Below are 17,441 nucleotides of genomic sequence, written 5' to 3'. Positions count from 1 at the left end.
TCATCACATCAATTTCCCCTGAAAAACTTCGATATGAAACAATTGATTTTAAAAAGCGACAGTCTTGAAAACCATACACCACACATCAGTTACAGGAAACCATACGGCCTCCGTCTAAACCACGAACAACAAATAAATTCAAAATTGGCAATGTCATTACCATGATTACAGAGCAAGCAAAAACCACCTAAAACCACTCTATTTTAAATACGATTAGATGAAATTGGCCATAGACGAATTCATACACAAAATGACAGTGTGGACAATTTCTGACGGAATTGCACCAGGACGAAGATCAAAGCCGAATGTAATTTATTTCAAAGTGGATTTATTGAGCTCATCTTCCTGGTCTACTCTAAGCATTTTTCTTCAAATGAAAATCTCAAAATAATCAATACTTGTCAATTACACTTTGAGGTTTAAACAGACTTGCCATTTCGTGGCGATGCTTCAGGTGCTGAGGTAGAGATGCTTTGAAATAAATATGAACTCAATAACATCAAAAACATTTGTCAATCATAAATCTATGTTGTTTATGAAAGCTTATTGATGTACATGTACATCATGAATATCAAAGACTAACCTCCCTTGATGTAAAAGGTTGTATACTTTGAGGTAAAGTAGAATGAAGACAACTTACATGACTTAGTTATTATTCATTAACCTCACCATGTCCTACATTCGCAATGTACTTAGCCGTCAGTCAAGAAATTGCCAGCCTTTTAGCTCAACATTCTCTTAGGGAGCTTCCTGTTCACAGAAACCATAATCTAATGATCTCTCCAAAGCTGCCCATGAATGGTCAGTCTAAATGTCTATCTCTCTTCAGACTTCTCCCATTGAGGTAAGGAGCAGTCATCATAAACGCCAAAGGACACCAATGAGGCCAAATCTTTTTGGACAATACGAGACGATCATCCCACCATCATCATCATCATCATCATCATCATCATCGAGTAACAATTCCACCACAGCTTGACTAGAAATAGATGTGCAATGATTCAGCTTTCTGTACGACGTTGCACAGGTGGCTTTGGCAAACTTTAATTTGGATGACTCATCAGCCCGTACTCCATCCGAGGTCAAAACCAATCATCCCCAGACTAGAAGGACTGAAGGGGAAAGAAACCAAGCCAATCTCATTCGTATTTCATACTTCAATTCATTCGACTTGTCGAGGGTAGTTCAAAGATGGCTTGAAGTAAAGCCAGAGAAGCATGACATTAGTTCGGACCATTTTAAGTGTGCTTGGATAATTTTGGATCGTTTAGGATAGGAAGCTAGCCAACCATCTTGAATTGGTCAGTCACCAAGTATTGGCAAGGAATGGGGAAAAGTCTGACCACTTCAGAACTCCGAACTTCGCACAAACATTCTTGTTGGGTCGACTCAGACTATCACACCAAACAGATAAGGTAATAATCTAATGGGCAATGGAAGGACAGCCGCAGAATGCTGACAAGGAAACTATTGATCAGCCAGAGAATGACCTCCACCTCCCTCCAGCCTCTTGGGACAACAATTAAGTCAAGAGGAAAGTCACAAAACCCTGCTGACTGCATGGGGTCAAGAAAATGTTTGGAGTCACTGGATGATATATGAGGAACCCAGGCGGACCATAATGTATTGACATGTCAGAATAAATCATATACTGACATGTCCAGCCAGACTGACCCTCCTGGGACTTAGCCTGTGGCACCAGAGTCATTAATTCGGGTAAGGCTAGGATGGGCTTTTATAGAAATTTGGCAAGATCAATGTGACACATGCATTGAGCTCACAGCTCCAACCAACTAACAACGAAAACAAAGATGTGAACCCTTACATTTTATAAGCACGGGGTTTTAACAAAATGTCAAACCAAGCCCTTAGGTTCATATATACGAAACAGATGTGTGCAAAAAGTGTCAAAAGTGTTCTTCGGAAAATATGAAATAGGATGCTTTTTACAATGTTTTTTTAAAACAGAACCTGAGAGATGACCTTTAACGCAGAGATTGTTGGCATTATTAAGACGGCCTGCTAGCTTGTTCCTTTAGATAACACGATACCTCTAAAACAAGGTAACAAGAAGTGTATCTAGTTACCGGCAGCCGACGAAGATTCACCTTTGAAAGAAGGAGGAAAAACATAGGTCTTGAGTTGCAGCAATATGAGGTAGGTTGGTGATCTTACTACTTGGGAAGAGGAGCAAGGCTTCTATTCTAGACCACCCTTACACAGAACAAGAGCTATGTGTCCAGATACAGTGATCATATGTCACTCCATTCACATGGGAAGTAGTTTCTTCAACTTCGAGAATGCTAGTCATGAGGGGATGCATCTTCTGACTTTTTGTAAGAGACCTGTTTTTAACCAGAGAGGACATCGAATTTCTTCCACACAGATAAATTTGGATGGAAAGATCGACGATATGCCACAGTCACTGAAGACGTTTTAAAGGTTTAGTGCAGAAAGGTACTTTGTTAGTCAATAGAGCATCTGTCAACAACAGCATTGTAAATATAGTATCATGCCTGCAACATCACTATCAAACTCTGTATGGCATACCAATATTATCTTTGATGCAGCATCACTTACTTTGTCAGGGATACCAATATTATCTTTGATGTATATACGCCTCAAAGATCAACTCATCAAGTGTTTTAGTTAGAGACGACTTTAGGCTGGGGTTTTGAGTTGCAAGTATTACACTTACTTAGACACAAAACTCTAAATGTTAACGGAATCTTCACAAAGTGAAACGTTCCGCAAATCACTTCAGCCAATCCGGCTGAAGAAACCCCAGCTTGATGATAGCTGGGACCAGCCAGATTTGACTTGTGGAAGGACCATCCCTGCTTTATGACGGCAGTGGCATGCAAAATGCTGATCTAGTATTGGAGGAATACTCTGAAGAAATTACTACAAAGTGCAATCGCAAGACTGAGCCAACACTTAAGAAGGATCCGCTCAAGTCGAGCCGATGTTTTGTTGATGACTACCCTGGATTTGGTCCACGGGAAACCCCTATCCTTCCAATGCAGTTGCCCGATTTTATATCAATGGACAGCAAAACATGATCGTAAAGAACATAAAAGTGTACACAGTATATTCAGTAGGCATTTGTGTCATTTTACCAATACCAAACCTACATACAATTTCAAAGGACATATCTATCTAAAAATGTTCCTTTGTATTTCCATGGTTACTACAGTGACAATATGAAAAGCCAGATATTCAGCAGGGAGCTTGGCAGTACATGTCACCCACTCAAAACAATACCACTGGTGTGATCAATGCCCAAAAGAATCACACGCCGCGTTGACGAGGAGGACACAACCATCGCTGCCCATCTACCTAGAGGACACACATTTGTAAACATCTCAGCCACATCCTTACCCCTGATCAATCTAATCTTGGTCCAGTCAAGTCCAGCAGACGGTAGAGAATACCATTACTCACTTAATGCTCCAACCTTTTGTAACATATTCATTCATGTTATCGGGAATCTCGCAGTGCGATCTGATCGATAAACTTTCTTTGGCAGGGGCGCCCCAGAATAAGTTGCGTCGCTGCATTCCAATGGAACTCATATTGATCTTGGCTGCTTTTGGATTCATTAGGAATGTCACCAGAGATTGCACAAACTGACTCTTTCTTACAAAGATTGCTCTTGGCAAATATATGTGCATCTGAAAGTTTAATAGGTGGTGGAGAATAATCTGATGTATGACATTTTCTCAAGCATGTTGGTTGCTTACGGCTGTCAGGGGAAGCATAAGCCATTAACGTCACAACCAACTCATGTAGATGTACACGCAGGGATGGGAATAACATTTTACTTGTCCTAAGCATGAACGAGCCAAGTGATTTCTGTACTGTTGATCTGCAAAAATGAAAATTGCAAGAAGTAATCATGCTCGTGAGAATGGCAGATGTGTGGTACCAAAATGTATCAAAATATATTGCTGTCAGAGATCTCTGTGCTATAGGACAACTGAACTATACAAAGACCCTAACCCCCACGCCATCACCACCACCACCACAAGTCCACTTACAGCCAACATGTAGACAAAATGTTTAAAGATACTCTTCTCTGATGATCTTATCTTTATGCAAATAGAATGCATGATCTATTGATCAGCCCACAGTTGATTTGTAATCCAACAGTTACCGATATGGAAATCCCATGTGTTATCTCATTTGTCATGTCTGTCAAACACTTCTTGAATTCAGAATTCTGATATTTAAAATTGAGCAGTGCCGGTAAATCACTGCAGGTTTTGAAATGCTGTGGAATGAATTCAATGACAAATCGATGTAGCGGACGAACTGAACCAAACATAAAAAATAACTTGACAAGGCAAACAGAGTGTGTGTCTGGTACAATGTAGTGATGAAGATGCACTGATTCTATGGTTTACATCCAGGTCCAGTACTTCCAAATATGCCAAATGCAAGGAGAAAGGGCCAAAACACAACCCCAGCTAAGATTGCAATGCTTTTCTAAGACAACTTATACCCTCTATCCAATACTCCAGTAGACGTGTTTAGGGGAGATCCTGGTGTCTCAAAGAGACAATCCCCTCCCCTCTTAGTCGTATACCAACCTGAATATCCTGCTGCTCAGAGAATACTTTGCGGATATCTCCGATGATATAGCCAAGTGTTTCCACCACAGATCCAACCAATCCGGACATACCCGTGCCAAATATCTCAAGCCAACTTGATGTACTCCATGGCTTTACTGAAGGAAGGAGACTGTAACTATATTCCATCTGTGTTCAGGCTTGATTGGCGATACGAATTCACAAGTACTAAAGCTGAGGATCCATCCGACAGTACCTCAAGATGTTCCTTCAAGAGTCTGGACATGGATTTGGCCTCTCAATCACAAAATACCCCTCAACAAGTGCTAGCGGAAGCAGGACAGACTATCAGACGTGTGTCCAATTAGAATATATGTCCTCAGTGAATATCAGGCAACGGCTGACTCACTATGTGGAGTCCAAGCAGTCCACAGAGCCTGCCTAATGGCAACGAATTTACCAAAATCCACAACATCAATATAAGGCTACGCGAGAGTAGTCGGGCGTCGAAACTGAATTGATTCGCGGCTCGGGAGTTAGAAAAACAAATCGCTATTCCAACGCATCTCATTTACACCAGTCAAGTAATCACAAAATAAACAGTTTCCTATTTGATGCGAGCCAAGCGGGCCAATGCTCGCCTGAAACCGGCAAGATTAATCCAGGGGCTTAGAAACTAAATCTATCCATCAAAAGTGATGAAACTGGACCGAAATTCAAGCGGAGATGACATACTCCTAAGCTTCATCAACTGACTGGTTGCAGAAAAACCTCCCGACTGACTGATCGTTTATGTATATGACTCAGAACAACAGAGAATACTAACATTACTACAGCCATCACTGAAGTGATTAGCCAGTTATACATTTGCCAGATAAATATTTCCCCATCATGAAAAATTCACAACATCAAAACAAAGGTTATTCAACATTACAATGACGCTATTTGAAGGGGATGTGGCAGTCATTTACGCAATGTTAGCTTGGTGTTACTCCGTCCAGGATCCATCGATTATGGCTTATGGTTACAATGTCCTACAGAGAGGCAAATATAATATTGATATAAACTTGAACTGTCATGAATTAAAAAGTATTCTTCTCTCATGGGTATGCGATGATAAATTACGGTCATTTTTATTTATACTATAGTGCAGAACTCCTAAGAGGACCATCAAACTAATATAACTAATGTAACCCACAGGACAACAGAATCTATGTAGTTCATTCAACAGTACACCATTGCTGTGGGTTGGTATTCTAATGCACCATCACATCACCATGCACTTTTGTGGCAATGGCGTGATGCCATCAGTTTTCACGCCGAATGTGTCACATGAGTGCCTGAACCATATCGACATCAAGATAGTCAAGCACCCCGTGTTACCTTTCTCAGAAACAACTGGAGTGACATGGCAGGAAGCTGTCAAGGCAGTACTAAAAATGCCAACAGAGACAGCCAAGCTGACAATAATACATGGTGCAAATTCTACTCGATCATCACACGCAACGATGCTTCTTCTTCAGAATTTGCTCTGCACTTTGAACGGACATTCTTCAGGGGGGCAATCCTCCTCAAAGTCAGGATGAGTATTTTCGCATGCCACTCTGGCTAGGCGCCAATTAGATTTACTTGTCAAATAACTCAATCCTTAGCCCGAGAGGAGTCCTGCCACTGATCTTCCGTATGCAAGGATGTTATTCATCTACATGTACTACTGACATAGGCAATAATCAAGCCAGAATGAGTAATCAGAGAACTAATGAGCACCATCACTGGTTAGCACAACCCAGGTGACATGCGGCCAAGAATCAAGCAAGACGTTCCTCGGGAGGACCCAGTCAAAGACAACCCTTCAGGCACAAGAACATGATGAGCCATAACTTTTGGAGTGATCTCAACTCTCGGTCGTTAAGTAGGTTTGATGGTGGCTTGCGGCTTTGGGAAGAACTGATCATACAATTTATCATGTAAGTTAGCAAGGCTAAGTCTGTTGGTGAATTGCCAGGTATGACTTAGGCTGAGGTCGTATCTCTAGCTTTCAGGCTTGGTGGAACACAAAATTTTCGATCCCAATCAGCTTCCTAGGACATGCATGTGGGTCAATGGGAGATCTCCTTCACACTTTGTGCTAAGTCGGAGTTATTCATGCATGCTATCATCAATTCGCATCGATACAAGCCCGATACGTACTGATCTGATTTACACTTGGGCTAGATGGATGTTAACATGCAATGTCATTGATTTGATAATGGTTCCGACCTTATTATTCATCAGTCCTAATTCGATTCTGATCAGCCTAATTCAGCTGCACAGCTTTCAGATTACGTACCAACAGCATACTGCTGCAAACCATTAACCAAAACTTAAGAGTTTCGTCACGGTCAATATTGGATGAATATCAAGTACTCTTACAACCGTGCTATATTAAGCCTGAATCTTTTCACGTTATTTTAGTGATCAATAGCTGTTTGAATAAATTACTTAATGCGTCCAGGAATCAGAGAATGTGTGCGAATATATGGAAATATTTCGGACTCTCACAAGTAGATGTCGGACAAGGAGTTCCACACCATACACTGTTCAAACCCACTTCTCACTCACAGTTGTACTGGAGCCAAATTCAACCACCCAAAACCTCTTGATAACAGTGCCAGTACCACGTGGAGTTGGAGGCTTTCAAAGCCATCACTTCAGAAATATGTCACTCTGCCGGAAACGCTTTACAAGTGTTTCAATTGAAACAACTGAGGAACATTGTACTGTACCAAATTTGACAATACATGTAACTAGGGTCTGGTGGTTAGATAAATGGCAAACTTCTTGCAATACTGACTGACTAGGTGCCTAACGCATCCGGCTTCCACCCGTTCCAAGTGTGAAGATCATTACGTGACTTTCACAGTCCCAAGGGAAAGTGCTCCAGATGATCGATATTACCAATCACTGGCAGGACTATCCGCTAATACATATACCAGATGGCTCAGCCTATGAACTAGGTAGGTTGCCCAAGGATGAGGCCGGTGCAGGATAACTCATCCATAGAGCTGGACTCTTGGAAACTAGAGCAAAGAGGCTTAACAAAGGAGGGCATAAAGGGTGAATAGCTTTCTGTAATTCCTTTTGATATCTTACTGGGTTACATTGTTTCCTTTGGCAATTTTTGTACGTTTTCTTGTCAGAATCTTTCCTCTTTTGTAAGGATTTCAGCATCCTTTATATTTAGACAAGACTCGCTACTTGCTGGAGTAGGTTAGGCCCCCTTGGCTACGAAACTCAAAAAAAGTTTACCAGGGCTCACCATTTACATTCCACCTGTCGCCAACAAGTCACTACATGACGACATTATTCCCTTTTCCACCGAGAGAAAAGTAATAAAGAGGGGATTACAACAGCTTTCCAGCCAAGAGAAACCAACAAGATAAAGTATTTGCCTGGGGCCAAGAGCGATGCAGGAAGCTAAATTTTATCATGGCAAAGAAATCACTAATTCCAATGCCTGGAGGACTGACAAGTTGTTTGGATGACAAGTCCCTTTTACATACTAGAAAACAACATTCTGCCTATGTTTGCAAGTTACCGGTGAGAAAAAATTGAATTTGTGGATCATGTGATAGTTTTGGGTTTGTGAGATTGAAATGGCTTCCGAGGTGAGTGAGTGTACATCATTGGTTAAAGTTTGTGTTAAAAGGTTTGTGTTTTTTTGTAATTTTGACCTCCCCTGCCAATTTGGATGCACAGCCTTTTAAACGATGGGTATTTGGTGTGATTGAGAGGCCTCTCATTGGTTATGTTTTGGATAGCTTGCAGTTCCTTGGATGAAATAGAGTACATGAAGACATGTTGCAAATTCTTATTTCTAATTGAGACACCAAAGAAAGACAGCCAGATTTTCAACGATGGCTGCAACGAAAAGGACAGCCTTTACCACAAATCAACTGGAGAGTCTGATCAGGTATTCCAAGCAATTACTGTTCCTTTGCACCGCAAGTCTCCAGGATGTCATCAGGAGAAGAAAAGTCACAATGAAGGGAAGCATACAAAGGATTTCATGGAGGCTGAGCAAGAGAAGTATCAATGAAGGGATGCATACTATTACCAAGGAGGCTGTGCAATAGAAGTCACAATGAAGTGATGCATTCCAGTGATTCCTCAAAGGGCAATTGTCGAGCTAATGACAAACACAAACACGACAGAAGTTCTTTTTTGAATGAATATAATAATGAGAAAGTGGAAACTGATGTAGCCTATCAAAGAATTTTGTATTTGGGCGTCACAAGCTCACAGACGAAGTTTCCAACAAAAGTTTTAAATGCAGAACAAACTTACAAGTGCAGTAAGATAAAAGAAGAACTCTACCTGTATTGTCCCCTCAGCATCCAGGACACTCCCAAACGATATCGGTAAATTCCCCATCTTTGCCACAAGGCTACCTCTGGACCATTCGTATATCCATTGCGAATGAAAATATTGGCTAACTCTTAACGCCACATCCATGTGACACGTGCGAGTGATGGCCTCCATCTAACACAACTGGTGCAGTCATCATAGCTAGTATACCCTACGCTGACATCTTTATAATGACCTGACTCGCCGTTAGGAGGTGAGAGCTTACAATGCACAGAGGTGGATGACTAAACAAGTATTGATTCCTGCTGAAATTGTGAACTATACAATTCGCTGCATATTAAATAGCATGCAGCATTGATTGTCATGTAGATTTATTCACGTCGATGGCATAACATCGAATACATGATTACATCATTATTTTATGACTCTTCGTTACAATACTAGAACAACTCCATCCCTGTAATTACATGTCACTGATGAACGACTCTTACTGATACATAACATGTACAATACCGTACATGGAAGCGTCAGTTTATTATGATTTTGATAGTAAATGACATTAGAACACCTCTAGTATAAAGACACGCTTAGGACTGACAAATTCTCCTGATGCAGATGACAAATTAAATTGAAACAACCAATTTGGGACCAAAACTAGTGTCCTTGGTGTGATGGTTCCCAGGCTGTGGAACTCTCTCCCTGTCTCTTTGCGCGAGCTTGCGGACACCAATGCATTCAAAAAACGCCTAAAAACTCAGCTTTTTATAAAATGTTTTAGTAATGTCTAGTCAACTTTTTTATCAAAAATGTCAAAAATTGTCTTTCAAAATGAACTAAAATCTACTTCTTTTATTTCTGTCACACTTATTTTACGTCTTTATATATATATTATCTTTTGTAAAGTGCTTAGGAAATGATTTTATTCGTTATTGTAGCACTCTAATTTAATAAATATTATTATTATTATTATTATAAGTAGAGAAGGACGTCCTTAATACCGAAGTACTGCTAGGGGAGGTTCAAGTGTTTGTTGTACATGAGAGATATTGTTTATTTTTGTATGCCTTTACTATTTTTAAGCCCCAGAGACTCTGTTCGACAAGGATACTGGAACAAATACTCGTACAAAAGTCGAAAGTTTGGAGAACTGTTTCCAGATGTCACCACTTTCCATTGGAGAGAAATGGGGATATTTCATTCAAAACCACCTTAGCAGCAGTCAATTTAACTACTCCCTGGTCGACACACCAATTCAGTGTCGAATTAGAGCTGAGTTCTGAGCAAACAATTTTTTCTGCCCATCAACCAAAAAAAAATCAGTGATGATTACCTGTTCACTTCTTCACCATTTTTAATACATTACATGTAATAAAAATATTACTTAAATCGAGAAAAATATTTGGAAAATGTTTTGAAACCCCTGGGCTGAGTCGTTAGCAAGATTGTTACCTCCGCTCCAACGGCCCGTTATGAAGCCCTTAGCATGCCATCGGATTGAACAAGCCGTTATGTTCAGTTTGTTGTGGCCTTCAACGGCTTCCTCTGACTGGTGTGAGCCCTGTCGTGGATATCCATACACTTTTTTTATGATATTGAGAATGATCTTTGGTATCCAAAAAGTCTCAAGGTTTATTTGGAGAATTTTGGTTTGTGTAAAATTGGATGAAATTTGAAGGGTCTTCCAAGTTTCCACAGTAATTCCCAACATGCATTGTGTATGTTTATCCATGAGACAGTGGTGTGAGGATATAGATATAGCCTTGGTGTTGGTCTTTGATTGCCTTCATGGAAAAGTAGAGAAGACAATACTTCGAATTGACCATAACAATCAATGTAACACTGGTTGGTATGATAGAATTATGCTATCAGCCTGTTAACAAGCTCCTTTGTTGATGCAGCATGCCGCCTATCTCCAAGAAATGCAGACTGGACCATAAATAAAGTCCATACCAAGTGAAGTACATTTCTTCTACCTCAGTACCGGGTCCTAAATAAATGTGACTCCGTTGGTAATATTGATTGTTATGGCGAAATCTGCGTATCATGCCATTGGCCTCTTAACAAGATTCTGGCTTTGTCGATGTGGCCTTGGCCCTGGCTGCCAGCATGATAGGCTTCTACACTAGTCTATAAGCAAGGGCCATGGCATAACATTTAACAGCATCAAGTCCATACCAGCCAGTGCAGTACATTTCATTCAGGTAGGCCTACTTCCTGAAAACAAACTGGCCATTACTGTTGATTGTTTTTGGTGAAATCTGCCTACTGTCACAAGGTCAGGTGCACTAACCCCGACTCACTCGTCTCAGTGATTGACTTTGGGCTTGAAGTTGAAACTTTGGCACAGATTCGCATTCGCCGATTCGGGAGGTCTTTTTTTGTCAAAATAATGAATGAAAAAACACTATTATAACGAAATTAGTGACGCAAAACACACGAAATTTGAACTAATTGTGGAGATATTGTTGCTTAACATAACCAACGTCTTCACAAACCTTTGGAGTCTTTATGATTTCCATATCATCAGTTTTTCTTCATGCAAATTGAAAAATTTCGTTCATTCATCCGCCATTTTAGACAGGGGATGAAATGGTGTCATGTGATCAGTGGTCTGGTTGGGTGAACTATTTGTACTAAATTCGAGCACCAAATCTTCTTTTTCTAACATTTATAATAGGAAAAAATCTACTATTCTCAATATTAAACCCATCTAACATTTCTAGAGTCACTTTTTACTTTAAAAATGCTACATTACGCATACACTGCTAAAGAAATAATAATGAAACAAGACCATTCATCCCTGGGCCAGCAAAATTAGTATATCCTAAAGCTGTTAGATGGCGATACCAAATAGTAACAATCAATGTCTTCGGCTTGTCACAACCAGTGGAGAAGACCGTTGTCAACTGGGTCCCAAAGATGGGAGGGATAGAACTGTCACAGAACCATGGGTTTCAACAGGGGGTGCACATGACCAGAATGTTCCAGGTGATCGGTGTACATTAGGATTTGTGAAGAGAAACAAGACTCATCAGGGTCAGAGTACGTGATGATTGCTTTAGAGAAAACAAGACCTATCGGGGACAATGATTTGTGTTCCGAACGTGCACCACCACATGCATTATTGTCTGTGCAATTGTGGAGAAGGTATCAGTAATGATTATCTGTATCAATACGAAGAGGACTGTTTTACCGACCCTAGGGGTTATGGTGCAGGCGTTGATCCAGATTATAGGAAGAGGGGGTGCAACCATTGTGAAAAGATACTGTATGTGCTGGCAATGCCCCCACACTGGCAAAAGCGCACCCCCTGTATCCGATGAATGTTGACAGAACATCACTGCCATCTCGGGGTCATGATGTTTTGCATCGACATCCAAGTCTCGGGACTAACACGGTGCGGCGGTGGACTGAAGAATTTTAGCTATTCATCGCGTCTTGGTACATCGTGATTACATGTGGAGAAAACAAGTCTTGAAGAACGTCTTGAAGACAAAGTCTTGGGTTGATATGGTGATCCCTGTCATCTAAAACACGCAAGAACGCCTATGAGACGGGCTCATTGAATAAATGACGAAACGGTCGAACAGAAAGGAATATGATAGAACATGATAATGATCGTGCCTAAAACAGTAACACAGATGTTTTCCAGCCGCTCTAGGGAGGACTAGCGAGAGATAATGGCATGCTTTCTGCATATATACTGAACGTAGCCTCAGCCCATGGACGTGCGTTGTCTTGAAGCTGAATAATGTCAATATGTGGTACATTGAGGATCAAGATGGCTTTCTGTGGAGAGGGCGCCACTTATGTACATCTGTAATTTGGCACAAAGTGTTGGCCATGGAAATGCATGCTAGAGCTGCCCTCTAAAGAGTAACTCTATATCATCATTCGTGTCGGTCCGGCATCATATCCCACTGATTGAACATGATTTTATCACGTTCTATTATGGTCCCGTGTATCTTAATTTCGCTTATTCCGTTCATTCGATGTAGTCCAATATTGGACATGTTATAAGTCGGTTTGGCTGTATCAACAGCAGGAATGACGTTGGAAAATAGTAGTCATGTAAAATAGGGACGTTTATTCAGAGAAACAGATAAAAGAAGATCCAAGATTACTTGAACAAATGCGCGAGATAGTGTCTCTCAATTCAAATTTATTTGTGCGTCATAACACGTGGTATGATACGTATGTGCAGACACTTCGAGCATGACAGGGTGATATTCAATCAGACTAGGAATCGTTTACAGTTTCGATTATATATGGAAAGTATAAAGTTTACATCGAAATCGAGATAGCACGGCAAGGATTCAATCACATTTCGTCAAAACTCTTATACATGCATTGTTTTCGTCATTGTCCGTTGAAAGAGCCAACTCGGCCAAGAAGGTGATGGCTTTTTCTTCCACAATTAGCTCACAGTATAACCTGACCGTCACGATTGCGACAGGCACAATCTGATATTTATCATGCAACGTCATGTAACATCGGATCTCAGGGTCGGACACTAACACACATGTGCTAAAAGACAAAGAACCCCCCCCCCCCTCCGCACGCACACACACACACTTGAGAAACGAAACTCATGAGTAATTCATAAAAGCTTCAAAGAGACTGGAGACGTACAAATACGGCATAATGAACATGATGGCACCTGTCAGCGCGAGAGTAGAACACAGAAAGACAATCATGAAGAACCGGTCGATGATCTCTGCCGCTAGTTTCCAGTGAGGCCCATACGTCCCCTCGGAGTTTCCGTCAGGGCTGATGACATTGCTCTTCTTTAGAAGATCATGGAGATCGGTGATTGAACCCTTGCTCGCGCCTTCAACGAAGGCAACCTTTGGATGGGGACTTTGCAGGCAGATGGGTTGCACCTGATTCAATTGGTCGGGGGAGTCCACCAGGCCAAGTTCACGCACGGCCTTCCTCTTGCACGTGATGGTAGCCAAGCAGTTGAACACCAGGGTCTTCATCCAGCTGGGGACGGGCTTGTTGGGATCATGGTGGTGAAGGTTAAGGACGAACATCGCCAAGGTCACAGCAGATGCTGACAGCCCCGTCAGTAGGGTCAGATAGATAGCTGCAAATATACAAAGCAAGGGATCGTTAACAAAATGCTAACTGACCAATCGCTCGAATATATTAAGTCCGTGCTTGAACAGAGTCTGTTAAGGGGTTTTCAGCCAACACAAATATGCACGCCGTAGAGGTTTTTTGGTAGAATGGAAAAGGTCTTTGAGATTATAAAAAACCTCTTACGATTCTATCATTGTCTACGGGCTGCAGCCGAAAAACCATTACCATTACATTTCAAAAGCTGAAAAGCATTTTATTTCTAAGAGTGGACGACGGCTCAATGTTTTGCTTTCCCAGCAAGGAGTTTCAGTGCGTTGGCGAGATTATACTTACATAGTAATGGCGTCCTGTCGGAAGACCTGGGCAGGTTGTCCGCTATGATCAGTTGGTAGACGGTAAAGGCGAGCAAGACGGTGACGCTGAAGGAGAGTTTCTCACCGGCATCGCACGGCATGTAGAAGGTCATGGCCACGAGGAAGGAGCAGCACATGCACGGTGTGATCAGGTTTACCCAGTAATATCCAGTCCGCCGCTTCAAAGTTAAATCTACTCTGTACACTGCTTCCGTCCAGTTGTAGACACTGCCCGCATCATTGAATTCAACCGACATTGGAACCACAATTGCCGAATCGGTAAAATTCACAAGATCCCATTCAGTGTTCGGCATTGCGAATTCCCAGGTGGAGTATCCTGCCTTTTTGTAATATAAAGAGCTTCCTTTCTGGGTAACAGATCCGAATGTTGCTGCGCAGATTTGTGTATCAAAGGGAAAGATGGTCATGTCGAACGTACAGCTCACGGAAAATGTCTTAGTAACCGTCCACTGCATCATTCCATGGCTATGAACCTTTATGTCACTTTTCGAAGATTCTTTGAAAAAGAGGTCCGCATCATTAACCCTGGAAGACAAATAATAATCATTGATATCTTTAGTCAAAGATTAGTTTATTGGTGACAGATAATAGGCTATCACCAGCGCTGGGAATTTGGGAATGTATCGACGTTCGGTCTTAGTTTATAGGATGAGCCTCTATGATTGACGCACACCCGGCCGCCGACAAATCGATATGATCGGAGCCCGGATCGGAGCTGCCTTACTTCAATAAGACGGTCGTAGTTGCCAATGAAAAGTGTTTTTACTTTGTACTCAAACACTAGTTGAACCCATCTCCACGCACACACCCTGGATAACAACGACACAGAGACAGATTGCAGAGCATTCCCTCGACTTTCTCTCTCGATGGTGCTTCTTTGAGAGTTAAGAGAAGGTAAGGTGTGCTTACGTGTTGAGCAATCCAGTATCGGGCCGCCAGACAGACTTGCAAGGGAGTTGCACTTCCGTAACATTACCATACTTTGCCGGGTTCCATTTTAGATGAGAGTCCATCCACATCTGAAAAGGCAGAATGGAGTGCAACCCAACGCCAAGATCCTTGTAGACTATTGCTTATAATGCGGGTGATGTTCAAATATTCATTTACAAATTCATATGAGTTCTCAATAAGGATATTTCTCGTCAAATGATTTCAATGAAAAACTTCCTCGGACCAATTTATAAGCCATCTGAAGTTCGCGTTCTCATATATAGAGGTCCTGTTGCGTTCTGAGATGAGATCGCGTCACCAATCATATCACCATTGATTATCAATAAACCATCAAAGTAACCGAGGGCATTATTATCAATCTGTAGGTTAGCCATGTCACCATCCACAATAAAGTTGAGGTCTTTCTGACAAACATATATATTCTGTGACTTACCATGGTCAGCATTCCAGTGAAGCTCACAGTTTGTGTACGATCATCCTGTTAAGAAACGAAGGAAGAACAGATAGGCAGCAGCTCGGCAGGTAAGATAAAGTTACACAAAGTCACCAATAGCGGTCTTTCACATCCTCACAGTACGTCGAAATGATTCACGCTTGTACGATGAATACATTTAGTGCTGAATCTGACATGACCCAGGGCCCTTACTGTGTATATTAGTCACCAGAAGAAGGCTAAATTAACCCATCTGCTCCTGCCTATTGTCTTCCTTTAAGACCCAGATAGTAACCAAAGGCATCTTGCAATGTTTGGTGGTCAACCAGGAGCTTCGTGGACTTGGAGGAAAATTCGTGAAATTCGTGGAAAATATTGTAAAGGTCATAGGCCTATCAAATGACTGTGTGTTTGTAACTCGCTCTCAGCAGCATCATGACAATAACAGGCCATTTCACTCGATACATGCTTACTCCCTCAATGGAAACATGCGTAAGGAGAAGTCGTGTAAAGGCCCTGTTTGCAAGAGGGTGCCTCAGCAGTAACTTTTCGGAATGCTCCGCCAGTGGAGAGCAGTAATGATTAGTGGGTGGCTTGATATAATAATACAGACCTCATCTAATATAAAATCACACGGGAATGCCAAAGGCAGGGTTTAACAAATCTTTAAACTCGATCGCGCGGTTGACCTGTCATCTGGGCGTCCATACCGAATTGCATGGTATGGAAATTCCACATCCAGACTGTTAACTTACCACTGATAAAATGGTAATCAGCGAAAATGATGTTGTGATTTGCATGCGCTGATTTGCAGTGTCGACGGGTTTGGCATTCGGGTTGTAGCCGTCAAGAAGATCGGCTAGAAGCTCATCTTCCTTAGTTGGTTGGCCTAAAAAATCAAATGGAAACGACATTGATGCCTTGAATTGGCGCACAAATAAGATCTCGAAGCGGTGTGGTGTACGTATGACAAGCGGTTCAAAATTCCCACTCCAAATACGGTAAAATACCGCACTTGAATCAACACCGGCTGAGAGAAAAAGCCTACACCCCAACATAACTTACCATCAAGGCAGAAGCAGTGGTTTTCAATATACTGCGCCTGTCGATATTTTATAATTTGTATATGACGAAGAAGTAAAATTAGCCTGGTCTCAAGATGTGACTTACCTGCCATATCTGTAAGCGCCACCACAGCCTTCAAAGACGACACCCCAAGTAAAAGGAGAAGAGGTATCCTCACTCCATTGAAAGCCATTCTGGCAATTTCTGTTTGCGGTGCTGGTCAAGATTCTGACGGCGTGAATCCGGTCTGTGAGTGGATAACAACCTCTTTAATGGAGGGTATTGGTAATGTACAATCTTCGAAGAATGTTCCACGTTTACGTAAGTAACCCGTTTGATATAACCATGAAGGCCTGGTTTCCACAAGGGCGGCCTCACCGCGGTCGCTGCTGAGTGATGAAATGAGCGATGAAAAAGCAAGCGAAGTGGGAAAGCGCCGCGGTTTTTTTGGTTAGCAGCAGTGTACGAAAATCCTTTAGCAGTCCTAAATTTGTCGCTATAAACTCGAATATTCCATTGACATGAGACAGAAAAACATAACTTGAGGCGTTAGTTTCCACTTCAACAAGGCAACTGACACAGATATGAAGAATCAACTCATTTATTCATTACCGG

At 41.7% G+C, this 17,441-nt stretch overlaps 3 protein-coding genes across 5 annotated transcripts in view; all 3 read right to left on the bottom strand.

Moving 5' to 3' along the window:
- The window catches only part of LOC135493596 (myotubularin-related protein 6-like), a 55,452-nt gene extending 43,957 nt beyond the window's left edge, over positions 1-11,495 (bottom strand). The window contains exon 1 of one of the 3 annotated variants that reach the window (XM_064781055.1): positions 11,414-11,495. In XM_064781055.1, coding sequence (XP_064637125.1) covers positions 11,414-11,437 — 24 coding nt within the window. In that variant the 5' untranslated portion in view covers positions 11,438-11,495. Of the gene's footprint in view, positions 1-4,592; positions 4,799-8,927; positions 9,081-11,413 lie in introns of those variants that run through there. The other 2 variants (XM_064781053.1, XM_064781051.1) reach the window with 2 other exon arrangements.
- Positions 11,496-13,484: 1,989 nt separating this feature from the next.
- LOC135493963 (neuronal acetylcholine receptor subunit beta-3-like) lies at positions 13,485-14,878 on the bottom strand. The gene is made up of 2 exons (XM_064781659.1): positions 14,337-14,878; positions 13,485-14,007 (listed from the first exon to the last, which is right to left on the bottom strand). The coding sequence occupies exons 1-2, from the start codon at positions 14,833-14,835 to the stop codon at positions 13,508-13,510; spliced, it is 999 nt and encodes a 332-aa protein (XP_064637729.1). The 5' UTR covers positions 14,836-14,878; the 3' UTR covers positions 13,485-13,507.
- Positions 14,879-15,282: 404 nt separating this feature from the next.
- On the bottom strand, positions 15,283-17,434 carry LOC135494076 (acetylcholine receptor subunit alpha-like). Its single transcript, XM_064781826.1, has 4 exons — positions 16,932-17,434; positions 16,517-16,650; positions 15,762-15,806; positions 15,283-15,396 (listed from the first exon to the last, which is right to left on the bottom strand). The coding sequence occupies exons 1-4, from the start codon at positions 17,017-17,019 to the stop codon at positions 15,283-15,285; spliced, it is 381 nt and encodes a 126-aa protein (XP_064637896.1). The 5' UTR covers positions 17,020-17,434.
- Positions 17,435-17,441: the final 7 nt, after the last annotated feature.

The sequence above is a fragment of the Lineus longissimus genome, chromosome 9 (assembly GCF_910592395.1).
Source record: "Lineus longissimus chromosome 9, tnLinLong1.2, whole genome shotgun sequence".
NCBI lineage: Eukaryota > Metazoa > Nemertea > Pilidiophora > Heteronemertea > Lineidae > Lineus > Lineus longissimus.
Note: the sequence above shows the minus strand (reverse complement) of the source record. Positions and strands in the feature narration are given on the sequence as shown.